Here is a 25,240-nt window from a genome sequence, read left to right on the forward strand (position 1 = left end):
GTTTGGTATCATTCCGGGCATTATTAGTGGGGTAATTTACAAGATACAAACGTGGATCCGTTACCGCCTGCACTAAGCTAACCAGCTAATAACGCTAACTCCACCAACGTTATAACAAGGGAAAAAAGCTTATGGGGGGTTGTTTGGCTCGAGGTCAAGGTGCAAAGCAGCCCAGGGTGAAATTACTCCGAACCATCACTTTAAGGGACCCATTTTCTATCGGTGAGTAAACTATGGACACCTTCTAATGGCGTTTTTTCATTACGTGGTACCTGCTCGACTCGACTCTACTCGCCTTTTTTGGTTTTCCATTATGAAAAAAAGTTTTCAAACTTTAAAAAAAAAAAAATGAAGAAATGCTGAGATATAAGCCAACAGTATATCAGTATATGTTTTAAAAGTTGTCTTACTGTACACCCCTTAAAATCCAGAAGGCCTCGCAGGCTCCGTGAAGCTTTGGCGGCCCCCAGTGGGGATCAGGAGCCCCATGTTGGGAACCAGTGATCTGAAGCCTTTAAAAAGGTCTTAAAATTATTGCATATGTACGGAAGACGATTAGGGCCACATGTGAATAAATGTATTGAATTCTGACAAAAAAAAAAAAAAAGTTTTCTCAGAATTCGGACTCTTTTTTAAACTAAGTTTAAAAACCTTTAAAAAAAAAAAGAGTCTGAATTCTGACTTTAAACTCAGAACTCAAATACATTTTTGACATGTGGCCCTAATCCTCTTCCGTACATATAGGCTGAAAGTCTTACTAGCTTTTAGGATTTCAGTTGGAAATAAATGCACAAACCTGCATTCTGAACAGATGTTTTCAGTTGGAGATATAGATATATATATATATATATATATATATATATATATATATATATATATATATATATATGACACTAAAAACTGATTGTCATCAAGACCTGCAGACACACAAAGCAACAATGACATGTGATCATAACGTGTTTAAAATCTCGTGGAATCAGAGAAAAACCTGAAAATCTGGAACCTTGTGTGACGTGTTTCTCACCTAAAATCTCATTCTTTGCACACGTACTGTGTCATTAATCCTGGAAAATTATGTAAGTATGTTTTTTTTCAACAATAAAACATTTTAACAAGAAGCATTTCATTTCTCATCGAGGCGGCATGTATGAATGAACATACATCTTTTTTTCCCTACTTGCTTTAATTCTTTTGTTCTCTGCATACATTATTAAACTTTACATTCTTGTAGAAGTATTCCTGTATTATGATCAGATACAGCATGACAACATCCGTCCTTACGGAGTAGTTTGGTCCTATTCGAACTGTCAGACAGACAAACTTTGGCAAAGAGCTGAAGTAAGACAAACAACAAAATATGCAGATAACAGAACTTATCTGGCCAATATGAGCCTTGTTGCCATAAAGAGTTGCACAAAATGCTTTAACAAAGTAACATTAAACCACATTAAATGAATTATTCTTGGCGCACAGTGACCTTTAGTCCATCTATTGTCAAACGTCTTTTGGAAAAACTTCACCTAACTCAGTGAAGTGAAGAGCGAAAGCTGATTATGTAACAAAACTTCCTGAGTTAAAAAAAAACAACACAGAGCTCAGTGTCTGAACATCTAAACATTCAAACAAACTGACGCCGCTGAATCTGAGGCACTTTCAGGGACGTCCAGTCTGATGAAAGGCGACTTTTGGCCGAGAATGCAGAGAGTGATTGTTATATTAAGAGAATAAAAACAAACGGCGACAACTGTGTGTGGTGTATGCGTGTGTATCTCTTTCATGGTTCAGAAAGGCACTTCTGAAATTGTGCAATGTCTTTTGCAAAGCAGGGAAAAAGTCTGTAGAGTGTTTCAGTCTTTGGTAGAGATGTTTCTGATACCGAAACATGTATCAGAAAAGCCTCCGATACTGCCTAAAATGCTGGTATCGGTAAGTACTGGTCCGATACCACGTAATTTAGCCCTGAAGAAAATCTACTTTAAAGTAGGTTACTTATGTTCTTTTTACGTTATGACTCACTGTCAAACTTGATGGTAAAAGAAAGTTCTATGGCGTTCATTGTTTGTTCATGTTTCACAAAGAGTTTAACCTGAGCTAGGCCGACAACAATGATAGAAATCATATCGCATCCATACAGGGATAGTAGCCTAGTTTACAGCTGTTAAAACATAGTAAAATATATGTATTTTTTAACACACTGGTATTGGATCGGTACTCGGTATTAGGGACAGACCGATTATTGGGTCGTTTTTTGGCAGTTTGCAGATTATCTTTAACGGCGTTGTATTGCCTGATAAGCGCTAAAGTTAATGAATTAAAAAGTGTGCTACGTTGGCTCCGCTACATCCCAGTGTATTTAGCGTACTAAAGCTTCAGTGCGTAACTTTTTGATATTAATGAACGTCTGTTCCATTGAAGCCGTTGCCAAATGAGTTGCTACAAAGCTAATGAAGACTATCAGCTCCTCACAACTGCTCTCTGGATTTCTCAGTGTGACTGTGTTCAGAAGATTGTGGCGTCCGGCGACTTTTGTGAGCAGAAATTCGAGTGAAGTTAATGACCTCTTCTGAAGAGTCCATCATGTTTTTTTAATCCTCCGTGTCCTCCTTGGCTACAAGCAACTGTGTGGAGGAGGGGTGGTGTGCGATCACGGAAGGCTAACATCACGTGGACGCGCCAACAGTTTTGTTGAAATTACATAGAATTCATCACGGGGGCAGCAAAAAATTACGCACTATAGCTTTAAATAATTGCTTAAAGCATTAAATCAAAGTTTTGCGTTGGAGTTTGTAACATTCCAAAACACTAATTTGGATTTAAAGATTTACATTTTCATAGTAAATGCATATTGGTTCCAAATATCTTTTATCGCTTTCATGAACTACTAATTATCAGTATCGGCCTTGAAAAACCACTATCGGTCGATCCCTACTCGGTATCGGCCGATACACAAATTCAGGCATCGGAATCGTTTTAGGGAAGTAAAAATGGTATCGGACCATCTCTAGTCCTGGCTGCGCAGAAGAGCTTTGGCACTGTGGCTGAGTGAAACAGGGAGCGTGACGATACGCAGGATGCAGCTTCCAGGCTCCAGACTCCATGCTGGAGTCTTCCAGATTGGCCCACGTGTCCCCTTTGGACTCCAGGGGATGCTGACGCTTGTTTGCAGTTTGGTTACAGTATCGATAAGCTCTCTGGCTGGTGGTGGTTGGAGCCGCCCACCTCCGTCTTGTTCTCGGAGGTGGAGAAGCTCTGCCCCCCTCCTCCTCCTCCTCCTCCTCCTCCTCGGGACAGCACCATCAGCGTGTCCCCCGACATGCCGCCGAACTCGAAGGCAAAAGTCCCGTAGAAGAGCATGATGAGCATGCAGTAGATCCACTCGAAGATGGCGGAGGCGTGCTGCAGGGCGAAGCTCTCCTGGCAAAAGAAAACTCCGCCTGGTGATCAGAGGTTAAGGAGGACAACGGTTACACAGCCAGGTCAGTAAATCTCTCTCTCATGAATCCAGACATCCCCACATTTGCAGATGTGTGGTCTTCATAGATGGGATTTTTGAAGACATCTTTTGTCTTATTTTTTGATGTATAAGTGTATTCATGTAGTGAGACTTTTTAAACAGAAGTGGCTTGTAAAAAAAAGCTGATCTGTTGTTTTGGGAGTTGGGCACACTCAAGATACAGTTTAATTATCAGGGATTTCAGGTCAGGGGGCCCAGATTTGATCGATGGCTATGTGATGTTCTGTGTTGTGTGTCCCCGTCCGCTTTGGACCTGAACCGGGCTGGTTTGGGGGTGGGTGGGAGAATTGAAGGGAAGTGACACACTGTTTTCACTAAGCTTTGTTCATAATGGATTGTGTTGTATGTCACGGGTTATAAAAATTAAAAATTTTAATAAACGTTGGAGAAAAAAAAAGAAGTCGTCCAGAGGGTGGACATTTGGATTCAGGAAGGGGATTTCTTTCTCCAGCAGGGGGCCATGTAACACAATTTACGCCGGAGCATCACAGCGAAGATCATGCAAGCAAACAAAACACACTGGCAGTGGGGAAAAGTAATTATGTACATTTACTCAAATACTGTACTTAACCCTCTGGGGACTGAGGTGTTTTCAGACACACAGATGATTTTGGCGTGCTCTGATATTGTTGTTCATTTGAACAAATGTAAGCAGTATGTTCAGCTACAATAATATCTGAGTAGAGAGAATAGAGTAGTATTTCATTATTGTACTTAAAAAAAAGAAGGTAAATACAGTTTTAGAAGTGTCCTGGAATTTGTCTTACCCATTGTGACTGTTTTGATCACTTGAGGTAATTGTGTGAAGTCTTAGGTGTGTAACACGCACCAACACTTAAACCTCTTTTTTGTTTAGTACATTTACTTAAGTACTGTACTTGGGTACAATTTTGAGGTACTTGTACTTGAGACTTTCCTCTTTATGTCTACTCCGCTACATGTATTTAGTGCTTGTGTTACTTTGCTGATTCAGATTATTAAAACAAATTCTAAATCAATTCATAAATTATGAATTATAGATTGAACTACCCAGCAGTATACAAAGTAGTTAAAATTAGCTCCACCTTTACCAGCTGCAACACATTAATAATCCAAAATAATATTGTAAACACTGCTCTGCATTAGAAGCACTTCTTTGTGGTATTTTTGATACTTTAAGTATATTTTGATGCTGACACTGTTTTACTTTTACTTAAAGTGCTCATATTATGCTCATTTTCAGGTTCATAATTGTATTTAGAGGTTGTACCAGAATAGGTTTACATGGTTTACTTTTCAAAAAACACCATATTTTTGTTGTACTGCACATTGCTGCAGCTCCTCTTTTCACCCTGTGTGTTGAGCTCTCTGTTTTAGCTACAGAGTGAGACATCTCACTTCTGTTCCATCTTTGTTGGGAGTCGCACATGTGCAGTACCTAGGGAAGGACTACTAGCCAGTCAGAAGCAGAGTATGAGGGCGTGCCCTGACAGTACCTAGGTAAGGACTACTAGCCAGTCAGAAGCAGAGTATGAGGGCGTGCCATGCTAGCAGCTAGGCGAGCATTATAACGTGTGTTACAAAGTGACCACGTTTGTCTCTGAAGTAAAGGCTGGACTACAATAGAGCTGTTTGGAGCAGTTTGTGAACAGTGTTTTCTGTTGGAGATGGTAAGTTCCTTTGGGGTATATATAACACAATAAAGGAAAGGGAAAAAGCCAAAAAGCATAATATGAGCACTTTAAGTAAGATTTGAAATGCAGGAACTACTGGTAACTTACTGGTAACACAGTATTTTTACACTGTAGTTTTGATATATCTGTATCTATAGACATTTTAAAGAAATAATAACAGAAACAAATTTTCTCTCTAGAATTTTGTTTTTGAAATTATATTTTAACTGATCTTCCTCTAAACTCACAGAACAAGAGAAGAAAATCCCTTAAATCTTAAGAAAGTGTCGTAATGTGTAAATAGACAAGGATACTGAGCACCAGGGCGATCAGAGCCAGTAGGGCCATCCCCACACGCAGGTGACCCATCCGGTACTCCCCCTGGGTCTTGGCCAGTCGGTAGGTCAGAGCTGACTGCAGACACACAAACAGCATGCTGGAGGGGAACGCCACTCCGGCCCCGACGTAGTGAAGGACTTTGGCAAAATCCACCTGAGAAATAAACACACAAATCACTTAAAGTCTTCCACAGCTACTGTTTAACCTCAGGGAAATACAAGTAGCAATATCATGGGTTTTCATGTAGGTCTCACTGCTCTGTTCTGCTTTTTTTAACCAAAAAATTTGGTATAATGTCGTATAAATTAGGTTTAATGAGCATGAATAAAACGCCCCAAAAACGTTAATTTTCAATTCATGGTCGACGGAAAGACAACACAAGGTTAAGGGTTGGTGAACATGGTCAACAATACACTTGTACTTTGTGTTTAGTGCTAATTAGCAAATGTTAGCATGCTAACATGCCAAACTTAAGATGGTGAACATGGTAAACATTACAAAGTTCTGTGACGTTCATTGTTTGTGTTTGTTCATGTTTCACAAAGAGTTTAACCTGAGCCAGACTGACAACAAAGATAGAAATCATATCACATCCATACAGGGATCGTAGTATACAGATGTTAAAACATAATAAAATATATGACACACTGGTATCGGATCGGTACTCGGTATCGGCCGATACGCAAGTTCAGGTATCGGAATCGGTATCGGGAAGCAAAAATGGTATCGGACCATCTCTAGTAAACATTACACCTGCTAAACATCAGCATGTTAGCTTTGTCATTAGCGTGTTAGCCTGAAGCCGTTAGCATTCAGCTCACACAGCACCACTGTACCTAATGCATAGTCTTGTTCTCTTTTCAGAGATCAGTGAAACATGCATTTTTGAGGATATTAAGTTATTTCTTCTTTACTAACGATAACCATCTCACATGTGCTATAGCTGAATACTGATCTGGTACAGATGAGCTGATCCCTTTCACAAAGTGTTACTGATCAAATCTTTTTCTAACTATTAACCCTTAAAAACCCTCTGAGCCCTAAGGTTTTATTTTCTAAAAAAGCTTGTGAAACATCAACCCTGTTGTGCACAGTCAATCTATAAGCGCCATTTTTTTCAGGACAAACTAGGCTATTAGAATATTTGTGCTGCAGTGATGTCACTTCAATGTTAAAAAAAGGTTATGGGACCATAAAGACAAATGAAAAAATAAAACGGAAATCGAATCTCACAGATATGTATCGATATCACACACACACACACACACACACACACACCTCAAGCATATCTGCTGGCTAAAACAGTTCTATGTCTTGGGAGTCAAAACAGGGAAAAAATAAACATAACTTATACAGTGGACAATATATCTACATTTCTTAAAAAAAAGTTGAGATGCTTTTGCCCTTATGACATTCACTTATGCCAATACTCAAAATAGTAATGCCATATTTATTGATATCACACACACAGTAATGCTACACAAGCATTTGTGTGGTCTGAAACAGTTCTCCTATGTCTTGGGAGTCATCATTATAATGAACAGTAAATCTGAGCATCATCTGAGCATCATTTCTCATGGACACAACCAAGCGGATATAAAAAAAACACACAAATGACACACCAACAGAAACACACGGGTCATGGTGACCTAACACTCACTGGGTAATCACTGTTACAATATCATCCGAGAAAGAAGGTCGCAGGTTAGTACAGGACAATCTGCACCAGCAAAATACCATACGGGAGAAAAAAAAACTGTAATGACGCCAATCTACAAAAGCAATGACATCCTCTCCATTCTGATGTCTGACACAGAGACAGAAGAAGCACTCAGTTTGAACCCAGTCCAGTCTCAGCATCACAGGCAGAGGAAGTCCTTTTAAAACACTTCCTGTGTGCACGCTCATATCTTTCCAAATGCAGCAGCTGGTACGACGATGACACGTCCCGAACATGGGGTTAAGTCAACGACAGAGGTGCATTGTGGTGGAAATCACAGCCGTTTAAGCTGTGTAATTACAGGGAAGAGAAACAAAGAGCAAGCAAATGTACAAGTCGGAACAGATTTAAATGTTTAAGCCACCTAGAAGTTCTCTGTAAATGTCTTTCTTCTCTGTAAAAGGATTCTGCAAAGAGGAGGCTGCATCCATTTCAGAGCACACAAATTCCAAGTTGTCAGTGGACAGTGAATGCTGCACACTTTTATTTAGCAAGAACACACGGGCTTGGACAACAAGTACGTGGCTTCAAAGCTGAGGAGGACCGGGAGTGTTTTTAAGATAGATATACGGGTTGTATATTAATCCTATGTGAACGGATGCTTCAGATATGACCAAGCAGAGTATCGGGAGCAGCAGCAGTAACAGGAGCAGCGGTAGTACCGGAGCGGTACACCCCTGGCCAATAAACGCTATTGAAGGGCGGGTCTTGGCGTGGCCATAGTGAGATTCGTAATATCGCGAGCGGCACCGGGAGCTGGACGGCCGCTGCTGAAGGCTTCCCTGCGGACTGCAAACGTGTGACGGTCAGGAAGACGTTTTGGCAGGGGGGAAAAACTGATCAGAAAATGTAACGGAACGTTGTAGAAATGTAGTGGAGTAGAAAGTATAGGTAATTGCTGCAAAATGTAACGAAGTAAACGTCAAAAGTATGCACTATTGATTGTACTTAAGTAAAGTACAGATACGTGAAAAATGTACTTAAGTACAGTAACAAAGTATTTGTACTTCGTTACATTCCACCACTGTTATTCTGTATATTGTACGAGATTAATAGTGTAAGGCAATGTTTACAGCGTAGGAGAGAAGCAACGGAGGTTTGTGTTTTTAATATATTTCTCTGAGCAGTATGAACAATGTCAATGAAACTGAAATTAGCTCTTAGTATCTCCATCGTTTACACGCAGCTGTTCTAGCTGTAGCTAGTCTGTGTTACAACTCCATTACGTCAGTTGTCTGCCAGGGAAATCACGACACATATGATGACGTTTATGTTACAAGGTAAACAATCCTTTTTCATCATTGACGCGAGGTAAAGTATCCTAGACGTCGTTCTAGTGTTATGCACACCCATGCTATAGTTAGCCAAGCAAGTAGCAACTATAAAACTTTGAATTGACACAAATAGGCAGAATGACCTGTCGAGAAGAAAGCAGGCAACGTCGGCGTCCCTTTTAAAATCCTTGCTCCTTATGATCTCTTTGCATCTTCAACTCCAATATTAACTTTGGTCTTGTTGCTTTCCTGTCACGTTGTCGTTTTAATTCTCTTTTTAACTTCCTTGGCGACTCCGTTACATGTCCTCGAGAATAGGCGCAATCCTCTATTTTCAACAGGCTTTCAAATCTGCCGGCAGTAGCAAGTAATCTTCTCCCCCTCCCTCCCTGGCATTCGTCGCAGTCAGTGCCACTGAGTGAAAAGCGCGAAAGGCGGAGGTATGTCCCTCTTTGGCTAATTATATAATATAATAATATTTTAAAGATGAAAGCGCTAGATGGCGGCCATCATTCGAGCGAGTCGCTGGTATGTATTCTGAATGATTCTAAATGGCAGATTCTACGCTTATGAGAATACTTTGATTAGTTTGTGGAAGTAATTACACATGAATGAGCACATATTTATGAAAGAACAAAAGGTTTTTTGCTAAGAATCAACTCAAAAAATGACCCAATGGAGGTTTAATTTAACCTCTTATGCCAAGAGGGACCAACTGCAGACATCATGCCTTCTTTTTAAACTAGATTTGAAGAGCTCACATCTCTGTGTAATTTGTCGCAGGCTGCAACGACAAATCAGGACAGCAGGAAAAATCAAAAGCATTGACCAAAGAGTCTCTCTCAGGCTTCAGGCATGACTCCTGCCTATCAGAGAGTCGGGGAAGAATAAAGGTGTGTGTGTGTGTGTGTGTGTGTGTGTGTGTGTGTGTGTGTGTGTGTGTGTGTGTCGGGGGGGGGGGTCTAGGCATCTGGCAGCCTTTAAAAACATGGAGTCTTGGTTGGAACTAGTGCTGAAATTCTAGGTCGATTATCAGATTTTTATATCCACACAACATTTATCAAGCAAAAATGCCAAAACTTCTCTGGTTCATGCTTATACAATGTGAAGATTTCCTGTTTTTTTCGGTTTAATTTGATTGTAAATTGAATGTCTTCGGGTTTTAGACTGTTGGTCGGACAAAACGAGCAATTTGGAGCCATCCAGCTGAGCTCTGGGAAATTGGGATGACTGCTTTCTGACAAAAACATATAGATGCAGAGGATGATACAGAATGTGATACTGTCACAGAGTGTGCGATAAGATGATTAAAATCACTTAAGGGAAATAAAAAGGCTGCTTAAGAAATGTGGACAAATTGAAAGAGGCCATAATGAAATCTTATTGAAAACATACTTGATATGTAAATACACTTCTCTCCTCTCTCTGGCAAATCTCGTTCATGAACTTCACTTCAACATCAACACTCCCAGCTCGGAGATGTAAGCAGCAGCGCCTTGTTTATCGGCTGGAGCACATTTTTACAGTACATGGCCTCCTCAAGGACTCCTGCTGCCATGTTTGCTCTGAAGGGAAACACGGGGCTTCATTATGTAAGACTGAGCACACGCACAGGGAGGAGGGTCCCTGCAGCCAATCGGAGAACAACAAGAGGACCACCCTTTAAACGCGAATTGGACGACGGACCCCGAGGATGAACTATGCAGTGTGTGCCCCGAAATGTAATCAGAGGGGCCCAGACAGAGCAGGAACACACACACACACACACACACACACACACACACACACACAGTTCTGCTTGACTCTGAGCACTCTCATAGCACAACTGTTTTCAGAGAAAAAGCTATATTCAGCAACTTAAGAGATGGAGATTTCCCTCAGGAGGAAATATTATTGGACTTACATTCATCAGGTGGACACAAACACACACACACACTTTACAGGTCACCTTTGAGTATGAAGATGCACAGATAGACCAGAGTGAAGAAATATATATGAAAGAAATCCTTAAAATTATGTTAATAACAAATATCCAGTGTCACAAAAAAAACATGCAAATGTTCATATTTGTACTTATTCATAAGTTTGGGCCTAAATGACTTTCTAAAACATCCTGTGGAGCGTCTGAGCTTCCTCAACCGGTCACTCAACACACTTTTGAAAGTTGACATTTAAAATATCTTAAACAGTTTTAATTTTCATCCATAACAATGCAATAAGCTCATCATATGTTCTGTATGTAAAATCTGAGTCTGCAGTATGGCCAGCAAATTAATGTGGTGGAGTGAAACGTAACCTACAATAGTAAAAGTATTAATTGCAGTACTTGATTAAAAGTACTTGGTTTCTTTCCACCAGTGCAATGCCTAAACACATACATGCATGCTGAACTACATTCCTGGAAAAAGAAAACGCCACACTTAGCACATGTTGAGCAGCAGATTTAACCCAGCGAGCACCTGAGGCGATGAAAACTCTGTCTGTACGGTTCCTCTATGTAGGGTACGCTCCATACATGTACGCACACGTGCTGTAGCTCTTCGTCTCTACTGAAAATCTGTCTGTAATTATCTCATCAGTTGTTTCAAACCAGCAGAAGTCAGCACAAAAGGGTACCCTCACTAATCTTCTTTTTTCAAACAAGTGGTGGACATTATCACAAGAGTGCCTCCTTGAATTGGACTTCCCGATTGTGCCGAGCACAGGAACACAGACACACAACACACCTTGTTTTTAAGATCATGCTACCGCAGAGAGGCCTGCGAGACCATTTCCAGACAGAACAAAGAAAACATCAAAAGAGATTTGCTTGGAAGGTGTACAAAGTGCTGAGAGACCGTGGGGGGGGGAGGGGGAGCACATCAGAGAGGCGTTCGGCGGAGCGTTTCTAACTAGCAGAAGCAACACTTACATGTGTACGGTTTACCTAACAGCCTTCTATCACGGGCTGGTATCACTCCTGTCCACTAAGTCTGGTCTTCTGACGTCAACAGGATTGATCAGTCTCATATCCAGTCTTTAGTTTTCTCTTTTTCTTCTTAGAGCACAACAGTGCTTCTTTGCAGCTTTTGTGTGCACAGTTCAAAATAGTCACACAATAAATAGTTTTGTATTAAAAATTGCTTTGTTTAAACCAGAGATCTTCAACAGGGGGTCCGTGACCCCTATGGGGTCCTCAGAGTTAGTGCAGGGGTGCCGCCAAATTTTAAAAACATTTTTGTATTATTTAAATGTCTGAAAATATACATTAATATGAACACAACATATTAATTGCAAAAAGATCTATTTACATATTGAAGATAAGCTTACTATAGCCATATAGTTAAGCTTAAAGATTCACTGTGCCTTCCACATGTATGTTTAATGTTAATACATGATGCATACATATTGACCATTTATTTCCATCAATTCAACCCAGTTTAATATGCAACTCAGTTGTATACAATATATGTAGTAGGGGGTCCCTACTTGGTCTCTCTTCAGCTAAGGGGTCGCTGGCCTAAAAAACGGATGTGGTTAAGGGACTGACAGTGAATGGTCAAAAAATAATGCCGCAGTGGCCCTTGGCTGCATGTCCCCCCTCCCTCTCCCCTTTCCTGTCTTCGTCTGTCCTATCAAATAAAAGCCCAAAAGATAATCTTAAAAAAAGGGTACACGTGTGTGTGTGTGTGTGTGTGTGTGTGTGTGTGTTTATACTTTTGTACTAGGTAGATTATTGAGTGGTTGCAAAACAAGCCTGTGTTTTTAAACGTTTAACTATTTTTTTTAGTTAGTTAGTAGTAGTAGTAGTAGTAGTATTATTGATATTTTAGTATTTTTTTGTGTTTTATTTATTTTTTCTCTTTAATTTGTTCACTCTTTGGGTCTCCGGGGAGGGTGGGATGGGTGCTTGAATGTTTGTGTTTATATTTGCAGAAAAACGTATGAAGTAAAAAAAAATAATAATAAAAAAAAATTATTTTTATATATATAAAATATATTTATATATATATATATATATATATATATATATATATATATATATATATATATAGTGTGTTATCACCCCCCTCAATCCTTTATTTTAAGGGGCTAGAATTTTGCCCTGAAGGTCAGATGGACAAAGAGCAATTGATCAACACTACTGGTCTCCGCTACTTTTAAAATAATTTCCAACCACTAATCTGTGAGAAAAGTTTGAAATGCAATGTCTGTGGGCGCAGAAACAAACTGTTATTCTTTCTTCCCGTCAAACGAAATCGTGATGAAATATCTGTAAGGCAGAGGGAGTTGAGGTTGCAGCGGGCATCTGTTTACCTCTGTGTTCTTGATGTCAGTGAAAATGATTTCCTCTGACCTGCAGCAGAGATTTTGGTTAGTTAAAGAGAAGCAGGATGTTACCTCCACGCTGTTGATGTTACACGGAGGCCACCGAGACCCTCTGCTTTCAGTTGCCATGGCACTGACCCACAAATCATGGGAAGTCTTATCTAACCAGCAAAGTCATAACAGTGTACAGGGAAAAAAAACATTGAAGTGAGAATAAGGCAGTGTTCTAACCTCATGCATATTTTTAGTAGGCACAGAAGAAAAAGTACATTTGATTGGTATTTTAATATGTTTTAATGTCTAGTTACAGGATAATGGCTTCATGTTACGCTGCTACAATTACAAAATGCCCCGCTGACTGTAATTAGACGACACCTGGTCAACTCTGCAGAACAGATCAAACATCCACCTCCATTACAAACATGTGCATGTGATTCACAACAGGTGGCAGAAACACCAACAATTATCTCTCCCTCTCTCTCCCTCTCTCTCCCTCTCCCTCTCTCTCCATTATGTAAGATATTACGTAACTTCCATTTTAGAAACTGCTGCACTTTTTGCAGGAGGAGGAGATGTATTTATCCATTTGATTGTTTTCATGAAATCAATCCTTGATTAATTTTTTGGAGCTTTTGTATCGTGTGCTAAAACTTATTTTGCCACCATTTCTTTCGTACGTTCTATCAGTTATACCAGACTCCTCGCAGAACACAAGAGTTGCTGGTCTACCTCTGCCTCCATCAGTTAGTTTGTGTTATTTGGTGACTCTGGTGTTTTAAAAGGTTAGGAACTAATAAAACTAACTGATGGAGGCAACGGTAGAGCAGCAACTCCCGTGTTCAGCGAGGTAAAATTACTATTTTTGTCAAAGGAGTCTGGTATAATTGATATAATGCTTCAGTTCCCCGTCGTAAAGGGCTGTCTGACAGCCAGACAAAGTGGTGAAAATATTCTAAATATAGCGTACACTTAAACTGACAAAGATGTTTTTAGGGGTCTAAAATGTGTCTAGCTGCTGCCCCCGTCCACAGCAGGACATTGCTTAGCTTCCGTGTCGGTACTCCTGTCTGCTTCTCGAAACTGGAGGCGTGCCGACCGCCGTCTACTGTAGCTAACACACTGACTCTGGAGAAGTGGCTCACACAACCACACTTCAAAACATATGAACTATGCCTTTAAAAGGGATCACCAAAGTTATTACAATTCATTGTGAAGGACAAGAAATGTATTCAGTAGTCGAGAGATGTTAACCTCATGGTGGCGCTCGAGGAAAAGTCAGAGGACCGCCAAAGTCTTCGGAATAAATTGTCTGGAAACCACAACAAAATTGTGCAAATTTCATGGCAATCCCGTCCTATTGTTGTTGAGATGTTTCAGAAATATCTCCCGTTGCTTAGCGCGGTAAGTCCTATCTAAGGTCCGTCCTATTTACTGGAGCAGTGAACAACGTTTGCATTGCATAAGAACCTTATGCGATGGGAATGATCATTCCTGGTGTTAGTCAAACCCTCAAGTGTTAACAGGGAAACTGTCCGACGTGTTCAGGCCTCACCGTCGTCCATTAATTCCTGATAATGGACACCTCGTCGGACATAAATAGTGCGTTCCATTTGTACTCAGAAGTCGGATTTTCCAAGGTCAAACTCTGAAACACGCCCCGTTGGTACTCGGACAACCTCCGAGTACTCCAAGCTCAAAATCCAACATGGATGCCCCGTGCATCAACAGTAGTGAAAGCTGTAGTAACATAGTTATTAGCACTTTTGTCTTATTTGTGTCTCACTAAATCACTTGTACACACAGTCCTGTCCAACGTCTATCTGTGGACATGTTGCTACGCTGTTTGTATGGGTGCCATGTCATTTCTCGGACGCTCCATTGTTCCGACCTCTCAATAACCCGAAAAATTCCCTTTGGTCTTACAGCCCACTAGTCCGACGTCCACCAGCGATATTACGAATCCTACTATGGCCACGCCCAGACCCGCCCTTCAATAGCATTTATTGGCCAGGCGTCCATGCTTACGCAAGGTAACGTAACCCCATTTGTACAGGTCCTATCCCCTGACCAATCGGCTATCCTAACCTTAACCACTTGAGGTCAAATGCCTAACCCCAACCAATCGAGCTGTCTTCGTAGGGCGGGTCTTGGCGTGGGATTCATAATTTCGCCACCAAAGGGACGTCAGACTAGTGGGCTGTAGGCTAACCCCACAGTGAAATATTGGACTTGAGTTCTGAGGTAAATGGAACACCCACAGCCTTACTGGGAGCCACTGTGGGTGTGGGCGGCGCTTCTGGAAAAGTGTTTTAATCCAGCCCTAAATGTAAAGCTTAAATCTTGAGCTGAAGAATAAACAATGTGTCGCTATCACTATCATCACGCTTGATTGACATAAATAGTGGTGGAATTTGATGTAAAGTACATCTACTCAAGTACTACTTAAGTACACATTTGAGGTACTTGTACTTTACTTGAGTCTTTTCTTTTCAGGCAACTTTCTACTTCTACTCCGCTACAGAGAGAAATATTGTACTCCACTATATTCATCTGACAGCTTTAGTTACTAGTTACTTTACATTAGTAAGTAGGATTTCTGCACACCAAACACATGTAGCTTATAAAATCTGATGTTTTATTATAAATTAAATTACCCAACAATATAACGGCCTACAAGTCCAGCTGAAATGATCAGCTGATCAAAAACTTAGTTGAGTGAAAGAACTGTTTGGATCGTTTCCAGTTTCTAAAATATAAGGATTTTTATGCATTATGCAAGTACTTTTACTTTTAATACTTTAAGTACATTTTCCTGATGATACTTAAATACTTTCACTTAAGTAACAATTTCTAATGCAGGACTTTTATTTGAACAGAGTATGTCTTCAGTGAGGCATTAGTACTTTTACTTAAGTAAAGGATCTGAATACTTCTTCCACCAGTGGACATAAAGCGAATGATTACACAGAAACAGAGACGAGATCTGGGAGTAAAGGTCGACCTCGACCGTCGTTCTGTGAGTCTCTAAACCAACATCATCAACACAAAGAGCTGCAGCTCTTCAAAGTGACTGATCAGATTGTGATTACCGGTGGTGATGGTGCAGTGGATACGACACATGCCTTAGGTGTGGCGGTTCTGGGTTTGATTCCCACAGCAATACATCAACCAATGTGTCCCTGAGCAAGACACTTTACACTCTAGTTGCTCCAGAGGCGTGCAACCTCTAATATATATAGCATAGCATAAATAGCTTTGTATAAAAGCGTCGGCTAAATGACATGTAATGTAATGTACTAATTACCTGGAAGTTTCCGACCATGATGAGCCCGGCACCGCAGATCCACGCGGTGGAGAGGCCCGCCGTGTTCAGGACACAGTTCTGGTGCTTCTCTATGACGTGAGCGTAACGCAGCAGGCCGATCAGCATCACTACGAGAGCAGATGGAGAAAGACAGAAATAAGTCGTTCAGTTTGGTAATCACTTTAAATCAAATGTGTTTTTCCACGTGCCCACACTACAAACTGTGTTTGCGTCTGAAATCTCAAACTCTGCGCTACACACTCAACATGTAAACTATCGTTCAACACAAACAGTGTGTCAATAAATGGGAGTGTGTGTCTTTTCAGACTTTCGGAATGTCACTTCCTGAGAGCCTCCTTGCCGTTGAAGACGCGCAACCATGGTAACCCCTGCCGACCTCCGCTCTAGCGGCATCGCCAGATAGTAAATTAAAGCGTTTCTGATGCTACAGAGCTGCCTTTGTTGCAGTCCGTTAGTCTGTTATGAACGTTGTCGTTACTACCGCATTGCATTGTGGGATATTTATGCCGGTGTAGTGTCCAGATTGGAAACTGTAATATTTTACCGGAAATAGTATGCAATTCATTCGTAGGTTTCGGACGTACTAAAAAAAATCTCACATACTGTTTTAGCCTACTAAATAGCATGTTAGTGTAGAATTTCATTTGGGTTGTTCCCTTCTTTTTGCTGGTTGCAGAAGAACGAAAAAAAATTCGGAAACTTTTCCAGGAAACTGCCTACCCTAGCTTTAATAACGCTAAAAAAGAGCTCGATTTGCATAGCACATTTAAAAACAATAGTTTACAAAGTGCTTTGACAGAAGAAACAAAAGCACACACACACACACAAAAAGGAAAAATAGAAGATGGGGCAGCGCTAAAAAAGGACAGAAAAACCAACAATTAAATAAATAAAATTAACAGGCGATAAAAAGACGACATGCTTCCCTTTTTTCTCCCCCCATAGTCTCTCTCTTTTTCTTAACACACACACACACACACACACACACACACACACAGTTGTGTGTCTGACAATCATTTTGTATTATAAAACTGGACATGTGTTGCTGCTGCTCTTCTGTTATTGCACTTTAATTATTATTTATTATGGTATATAGCAATGTGTGTATATTATCAGTTGTGGAAGAAGTATTCAGATCCTTTCCTTAAAGGAACCGTTGGAAAGATGGATATATATTTAAATTGGGTCACTTATGTAGTAGAAATGTTAATTTTATTTTAGAAATTGGTGGCTTCTAGGCCGAGAAAAGCCAGAAAATGGGTTTTTGGCTCATGTGAATGAAAGACACCAAATCCCAGAATGCACTTGCTTCGCTGCTTTAGCGTCTACTCCCAAGCCACGCCTACCATTTACAGACAGACGGTGAGACAGTCAACTCAACTCAAGTGTGTTTTATTGTCATTTCAACCATATACACGAAACAACGTTTCACCGTGGCTCAAGTGGTGTTACACATTTAAAATATATGAAAACGACATTATATAAAAACAACATACGAAACTGCTACATTTAGTGCACGCACATCATATGCTCCGTAAAGTTCAGCTAACACATAGCTACTAGCATTAGCGCTTGGTGGGCTGTAAACACGATTATAAACAGCCGTAAATTTGCGTGGAATGTAGAATGGTCGGCATTTAACAGCCACAAACTCCACCAGCAGTTAGAGGTCAGTTGGATACAAGCACCAGTCCGTGTTAACACACCCCACCTCCACGAGTCTTACCCGTCGACAGAGCAGCCGGCCTGGTAGCTGGATAGTCCGGTACACTGTTGTTCAGCCATGTTTCCACAACAACAAAAACACAGCAGTCTCTGAACTCACATTGGGAGTTTCGTTGAATGTGGATGTAGTCCAGTTTGTTGTCTAATGAGCGGACACTTGCAAGCAGGATTGATGGAACAGGTGGCCGGCTAGCGTTAGCTTTCCACCTAGCTAGCTCATAGCTCCAGCCCTTGTTCCGCGTTTCACCGCTGAGGATGTCCCCTTACCGGCTAGCGGCATAGAGCGAGACCGCAGGCTGAGGTGCTGGTCTCCGTAGCAGGCGAAGCTGGCGTAGTGTGTTCAGTATTCCGTCTGTAATAAAGTGTCCTGCGTATTCTCCGATCTGTACCAATGTATCCCGGTGGTACACATGTGCGGTAGTTTGAATGCACATAATTGTTGTAAAGGTTTTCTGCTGAAAAGACGGAGCCAGTTTAGCGAAGCTTCAAGATGGCTGACACTCGTTTTGCTTCGGCAAGCTTTGGGTAAAGAAGACAGTCCAACCCTGATGGGCGGGTTGAAAACATGCGGAAATAGCTCCTGCTACTGGCTGTAGTCCATTCTTTGGACAAAAAATCTTCCAATGATGCAAAAATCGTCGTTTTCTGTCATCTACCGTGTTTCTACGGATACAAAGCTTAATGCTAAATCAGTGAAGTATCCCTTTAAAGCAACACCAAAGATTATTTTGTACCTTAAAATAATGTTTCCAAAATCCTTTCAGTGGTTCATCAACTCATAACAGGGTGAGCGGCACTTCTGCATTCGCTTTGCGGCCCTCAATCGGCTGTAACCGCATTATGCATGTTTGCCAGATCGGGTAACGGATCTGTAGTTCGAATGACAGCGGTAATGGACAATTCCACTTCGGACCTGTAGGGGGACCGAAGAGGAAAAGTGCTTTGGTGTTGCTTTAAGTAAAACCTAGTACTAATACACACTGTAAAAATACTCTGTTACAAGTTAAAGTCCCACATTGAAGATGTTACTTAAGTAAAAGTATGTAATTATCATCAGGAAAATGTCCTTAAAGCTATAGTGCGTAGTTTCTGTCGCCCCAAAGTGATGACAACAAAACTGTTGGCGCGTCCACATGATACAAGTAGAAAGTGGCATGAAAAGAAAAGACTCAAGTACCTAAAATTTTTACTTAAGTACAGTATTTGAGTAATTGTACTTAGTGACATTCCACCCCTGTACGTTATTATATTTATTTACACGTCAGAACTACTCCCCGTTCTTTCAAATTGCCCCCCAGGGGATAAATAAAGTTATTTGAATTGAAAAGGAGCAGCGAGTTCAGTGTTGCGTCTGAAACTGCAGCAGATCTCAGTGTGAGCAGATTCCTGATGTCTGTTTGTTAAACTGCTCTATCAAAGCTTCGCAGACTCCCACGTGTCCACCTGATGCTCACGCAGCTCACATCTGCTGCTCATCACGCTGCAGAGGACACACAGCGACTGTTATGATGTTCATATCGTGAGTCCAGCGGCGAACCAGCAGCAGCCGGCGATAATCTTCACTTGCATAAAGCTTCACTGGCGTTCTGATCTTCTCATGACCACTCACACCACACCTCTGACTTTAACAAACTGCCTCCCAAACATAAACACAGTATTGTTTATGAGAGCAGGGAAAAAATGCTTTTGATGTTAGGGAATTTCCAGAGTGAGAGCTTGCACCAACAGCTTTCATTTAGAGCTGCATAAAGTATTGGAGAAATTAAAAAATTAAGCTGATTTTGTACCAAATTTTAAGCCAATCCATCCAATAGTTGTTGAGATATTTCAGCTTGGAACAAAGTGGCGGACCAACTGAACAAAGTTGCCGTTCTGTTTTTATTCATGCTGCTAACATGGCTCTCTAAGCCTCTCAAATATAAAGATGTGCTGCTTTTCTTTGTCACAAATGATAATAAATAAGAGTATATTTCAGTTTTAGCCTGATGAATGAAACAAAATAAGCAACTTGACGACGTCACCAAGGCTTTGGAAAATTATAACATATATTATTTTTACTATTTTCTGTCTTTTTCTTGAAAAATACTCTCGTCTTGCATTGCCAGATCTCTCTCCACAGCACTGGAGTAGTTTCTGGCTACACTGCTTATATATTCTGGGATAGGGGTAAAAACTCTTGTTTGTATTTCTTTAAACCAATCACAACCGTCCTGGGCGGCACTAAGCTCCGGGCAAATTTGTGTTTCACGGTGAAGGCATAACCCACCCTACTCTGCTCTGATTGGCTAGTGCTTGTTGCATTCGTTGATTGGATTAGTTAGGTTTAGACATGAGGAGCGATATTGGTTAGGGTAAGGGTAAGAATACCAGGGCAAGCCGATCAGCGGCAGAGTAGGGCTGAATCTCACTTCCCTTATTTGATAGCTCCTCGGTTGAACCGGAAGTCCTTCTGGCCCTGCTTCTTAAAGGCCGCCTCAAAGCTCTTATTCCTGCCCTGAAGGAGTGAGGAGCTAGGATGGAGGAGGGATCTCTGAAGAGCTATGAGCGTGGATACACGAGGACAGCCTTCCTGGAAGCTGTGCAGCTGAAAGCCGTTGCTAACTCCACCCATACAGCTGATGAATTCACGTGACGCTTCAAAGGAAAGGACGTCTCCTCCCTCTCATTTCCTCTGTCCTCGCATGATTTCCTCCATCTTGCCCATGCTTCCTTGGTGGGACAAAGACTAAGACACGAGGAAGGGAAGCAAGTGGAGGAACCGGGGATGCCATTTAAGCAAAATGTAGTCTATATCCACGCGTTCCACTTCCAGGATTGTTCCGTTGCCAACGGAAATTCCGCCGAATGTCCCTCTTTTCAGCTGGATGTCCATTTCCTTCCGCTTTCTTTGTGTTGGCGTTCTAAACTCTGGTGGATTTCTGAGGACTATGGTTAACGGCTCCTCAGATCTCTGCAAGGTAAATCCAGACAGCTAGCTAGACTATCTGTCCAATCTGAGTTTTCTGTTGCACGACTAAAACAACCTTTGAACGTATACACGTTCCACCAAAACAAGTTCCTTCCCGAGGCTATTTTGCAGCGGCACCGCGGCTCTGTCCGGCGCCGCCCAAGACAATTGTGATTGGTTTAAAGAAATGCCAATAAGCCAGAGCACGTTTTTCTCCCATCCCGGAATGCTGTGTGGACTAGCCAGACCCACCTCCGCAGCGCTGTGGAGGAAAGGTCTGGCAAAGCGAGACGAAGCTAAGGGAGATCCAGCCAATGGCAGGAAATTCCTTCACTATCCTAGGAAACGCAAATTTACAAGGTGGATTTGAAGCCGGAATCAGGAAAATGCTAATTAGATAGTGGAGATAGCAGAAGGGAAGGGGCATCTGAAGTCAGGCTTAATCCCAGCATGTGCATCTGGTAAACCAGACTAGTTGCAGCCCGAACGGGATTTGGGCCTTTATGGCCTGACTTAACCTTTGACCTGTGTTACGAGCAGTTCTCCCAGGAGTTAATGACATCACTGCCTGTCCACACCACACCACACAGCTCTTGCTGCTGTACAGCATTGAAAAGTGTGAACATTTTGACACATCATTTAATCATTTAACCCATTTTGCTCTTTGGGGAGCACTGGTCAATTTCCACTGCCTCAATCCAGGATGATGTTTCGTTGACTTCTGCCTTCACAGACCTTCTCCAGCTCCAACATTTTGACACACTGCTGGTTAATGTGGCCCGTCAGCCAGATGACCCTCCATTAGTGAGTAATGAGGTGCAAACTGCATGAAATATTACATGCTTTTAAACTAACATTAAATAATTAAAAAATTTAAATACCTAATCTTGATTATGTGAAGCCAATGCGTGGCAGGACACTCAGTGGGGGGGGATTAACATCCAAGTTGGGCGATAGACAGAAAGAAAAGAAACCCGAGCTGAGACAGGTTAATGGGCTTTTTAAAACTCTTGAAATTCCAGCATTTTCTTAGAAAAAGAAGCAGGTGTGCCCCTGGTGTGATTCAACGCCTGAAGCGAGCACAAATACGCAACTTCAGTCAGCACACTCGCGTCAAGGTTTAACCATTTACTATATGTGTAGTGTTTGAGTTTGATGCTGTGCTCATGGGATCATTGAACACACAAACAGTCGACCGAGCCAAAGATACGTCACAGTGACTGAACAAGAACACACAGAGAGAAACAGTCTGAGCATGTGTAACATATGTCTTTTGCACTTTGTTACATTAAAAACCCAATTTGAGTTGTAATGAATTTTGTTAGTAATTTTACTTTTATTTGGTAGTTAACAGTAATATGTACATAGTTTATAGTCATATTTTCGTATTTTTATAATATTTCATATTAAATAAGTTACTAGGTTACAGTATCCAACGGAACATCCCAGCTATAAAGCTTCCATCACTGGGGGAATAAGTCAGACTGCGCTGATAAAACCGGAAAATATGAATGTATAGTTTAAATGAGAGACAGTACATCGAGAGAAATTATCTATGTGTACATATCCATCTGTGTAATTGGTATATTTGTGTGAAATAGTTTGTAAACTCAGACATATTTTGGTTACAATGACGGGGTTATCCGTTTGTAAAGTGTCTATATGTCAGTAACGTCTTGGAATTAGCACTTCGCTAGCAAGCAGTACTTTGTGGGCAGTTGTGCTAAAGTTTGCTTGCTAACATAACATAAACTGGCTGGCAGACACCTCACAAATAACCTCAGACTTATCACCCCCCAGCGTTATGGCGGTGAAATGCACCGCGATGCAAAGCAACCCCGACGCAGAACTCCAAAAGGGTCACGAGGCCGTAGGAGCGACGGCGTAGCTACGGCGTGGAGTTGACGCAGAAGCATAAAACAGCCTTTAGACTTCAATCATCACACAACACAGTGCAGAGACTACCATCAGCGGCAATAACAGGGAACGTTATTAGCTGTATACAAAAGAAGAGAAGTGAGCCCCCGTTACACATGCACGAGGAAGAACCTTATTTATAAGAAGCTGTTCGCGATCATAACCGATATTTGAAAACATGTGTCTGAACCTCTAGGAGTTTAAGAGTATCCATTATTTTCTCTCTCCTGCTGTCCTCACTTCTCTAAATGAAAACATGTTAACAAAGAACTTGTGTTATGTCTAACTGTAGTATTTGTCCTCAGTTTGCTGTTTGTAGTATTGTGCAGCGTTTAGCTGCCCTTGTGTTGTATTGATGGAAGTTTACAGACAGCAGGGTGTTGTGCAGAGATAAGCCTACGTGATCAGCAGCACTTCGCACTTTATTCATCCACCAAACCCAGTTTCCGCTGAAACACTACATCAAAAAGACACCACAGCGCTGTTAAAACAAACAAAACAATTATCTAATAATCACTTCAACATCAACCCTTTTCTTCTATAATGCAAGAGCTACAAAATTATTTGGTCCTGCAAAATCTGAGACAAATTGTAGGAGTGCAAAACTTTCCAGTAAAGGCTCCTTCACACTGTGTGTGTGTGTGTGTGTGTGTGTGTGTGTGTGTGTGTGTTCAGAAGTGTTGTTGGATGGTCTGGTATATACTGTAAGCCAGGGTTTGAACTTCTCTATTTCTGTCACGTTTCCGGTGAACGATGGAGTGCAACCACGGCTGGATCACTGAATGGACCTACGGGGCACAGGCCCAAGGACCCATGGGGTCAGCAGTCCTGACTCATAAAATGTTGCTGAAAAAAACAAACACAAATCTTTAAATGACCACAAACATACACAAAAACGTACAAACGTCCCAAAATGACTACAGAGAGACACACAATGACTACAGAGATGCAAAATGGCCACGAAGAGACGAATAGAACTGAAGATAGACACAAAACGATCAAAACCGACACTAAAAACTACAAAATAACTAAGCTAAACAATCACAGAGATGCAAGCAGACTACAAAGAGATGCAAAACAACCATAAAATTACCAAAAATAGATGGAAAATGACTAAAAATAGATGCAAATCGACTACAAAGGGACGCAAAATAGGCTCTTTGGGTGTGGGTATCTTGTTCCTGTGGGGGACCTCTTACATGTCTGTGCCCAGGGGTTCATTATCTCATAATCCATCATGAGGGCAACACTATGAATATTTTCCAGAAGAGACTGTCTGCAAATGTTTCCCATTATCTGCATACCTAAATGACATTGCGTCTCCTCCTTCCCTGTGGCGGCCGGCTTTTCACGCCACATTTGATATTAATGAACGGCCAGAAGCTTGTATCATGTGGACAGCCGACAGTTTTGTTGTCATTACTTAGAATTCCTCATGGGGGAGACAGAAACTACGCACTATAGCTTTAAACACTTTTAATTTCCAATGTGGTCAAACAACACGTCTTAAGCGTGATTTATGGTTCTGCGGAGACTCCACGCAGAGCTTTCGCTGTAGTAGTAGTAGTGGCCTGAAGTTTATACTTGCGTGCGTTGGTGTGTGCGTCCATGTCTTCAAGAGAATAGCAGGGCTGACGTGTGTGTGTGTGTGTGTGTGTGTGTGTGTGTGTGTGTGTGTGTGTGTGGTAGAGCGAGTGAGAGAGTGACGGTGATTAGCTTCGGAGCGAGTAGTGGCTCTAGAGTCCTAGTGAGAGAAACAAAGTGTCTCCCCTGTTCTTTCTGACCATGGTGGGAAATCTGGAGCAGGAAAAGTTAACTCTCTCCTTGATTTCATGTTGTTTATGGAGAAGGAGAACCAGGAAATGAGTCGGGGGAAATGCAACGCTACCAAGCCACGGTCGAGCGACGTGCGTCGCCGCGAAGTGTAGTTACATTTTTCAAGAGGTGCACGTCAGGCTACGGCGTAGGGTCGGTGGATCCACGTACCTACGTACGTAGCCACGGCGTAGATTACACGCAGAAGCATAAATCATGCTTTACAAAACTAGTTCTGTTCAAGCATCAAACTTCGGCTGCAAAACCTGACAGAAAATCGGGGCAGTTCCCAAGATAAGCCGCTCTCTCCGTTGGAAATAATTGCTCTGTGCAATGTCGAGCTTGTACATCGTCAGCCTCCAAGTGAAACATTTTTATATGGTAAACTCCTGGAGTGTAAATTCTCAGAAAGAGAAAATCTACTGTACATGCACCAGCCTGCACATCAACCAGAATAGGTTAGTTTAAAGTAGTTTTGGCACACAGCAGAGCAGTAGTTGCCCTCGTGGTTAGAGGGTAAATGTGCGTAGGTCATAAAAATGCAACATTATTGGCATATAGAGTCACATTTTCCTTGAGAGAGGGGGTAGAGGGGGTGAGGCGGGACCTGGCAGTGGATTCTGGGGAACAGAGACTTGGCTGGAGCCGTTACAGCTGAGAAAACAAGCCGCAAGTTTTGAGTGCACAGAGCCTCATTCAACCAA

The 25,240-nt window shown here is 41.5% G+C and overlaps 1 protein-coding gene across 2 annotated transcripts in view; it reads right to left on the reverse strand.

Moving 5' to 3' along the window:
• Nucleotides 1-1,172: 1,172 nt before the first annotated feature.
• The window catches only part of LOC144536636 (transmembrane protein 150A-like), a 40,703-nt gene continuing 16,635 nt past the window's right edge, over nucleotides 1,173-25,240 (reverse strand). For both annotated transcript variants that reach the window (XM_078279872.1, XM_078279873.1), the window contains 3 exons: nucleotides 16,112-16,239; nucleotides 5,481-5,658; nucleotides 1,173-3,434 (listed from right to left, as the gene is read on the reverse strand). In XM_078279872.1, coding sequence (XP_078135998.1) covers nucleotides 3,172-3,434; nucleotides 5,481-5,658; nucleotides 16,112-16,239 — 569 coding nt within the window. In that variant the 3' untranslated portion in view covers nucleotides 1,173-3,171. The remainder of the gene's footprint in view (nucleotides 3,435-5,480; nucleotides 5,659-16,111; nucleotides 16,240-25,240) is intronic.

The sequence above is a fragment of the Sander vitreus genome, chromosome 21, assembly GCF_031162955.1.
Source record: "Sander vitreus isolate 19-12246 chromosome 21, sanVit1, whole genome shotgun sequence".
In the NCBI taxonomy this organism is placed as follows: Eukaryota; Metazoa; Chordata; class Actinopteri; order Perciformes; family Percidae; genus Sander; species Sander vitreus.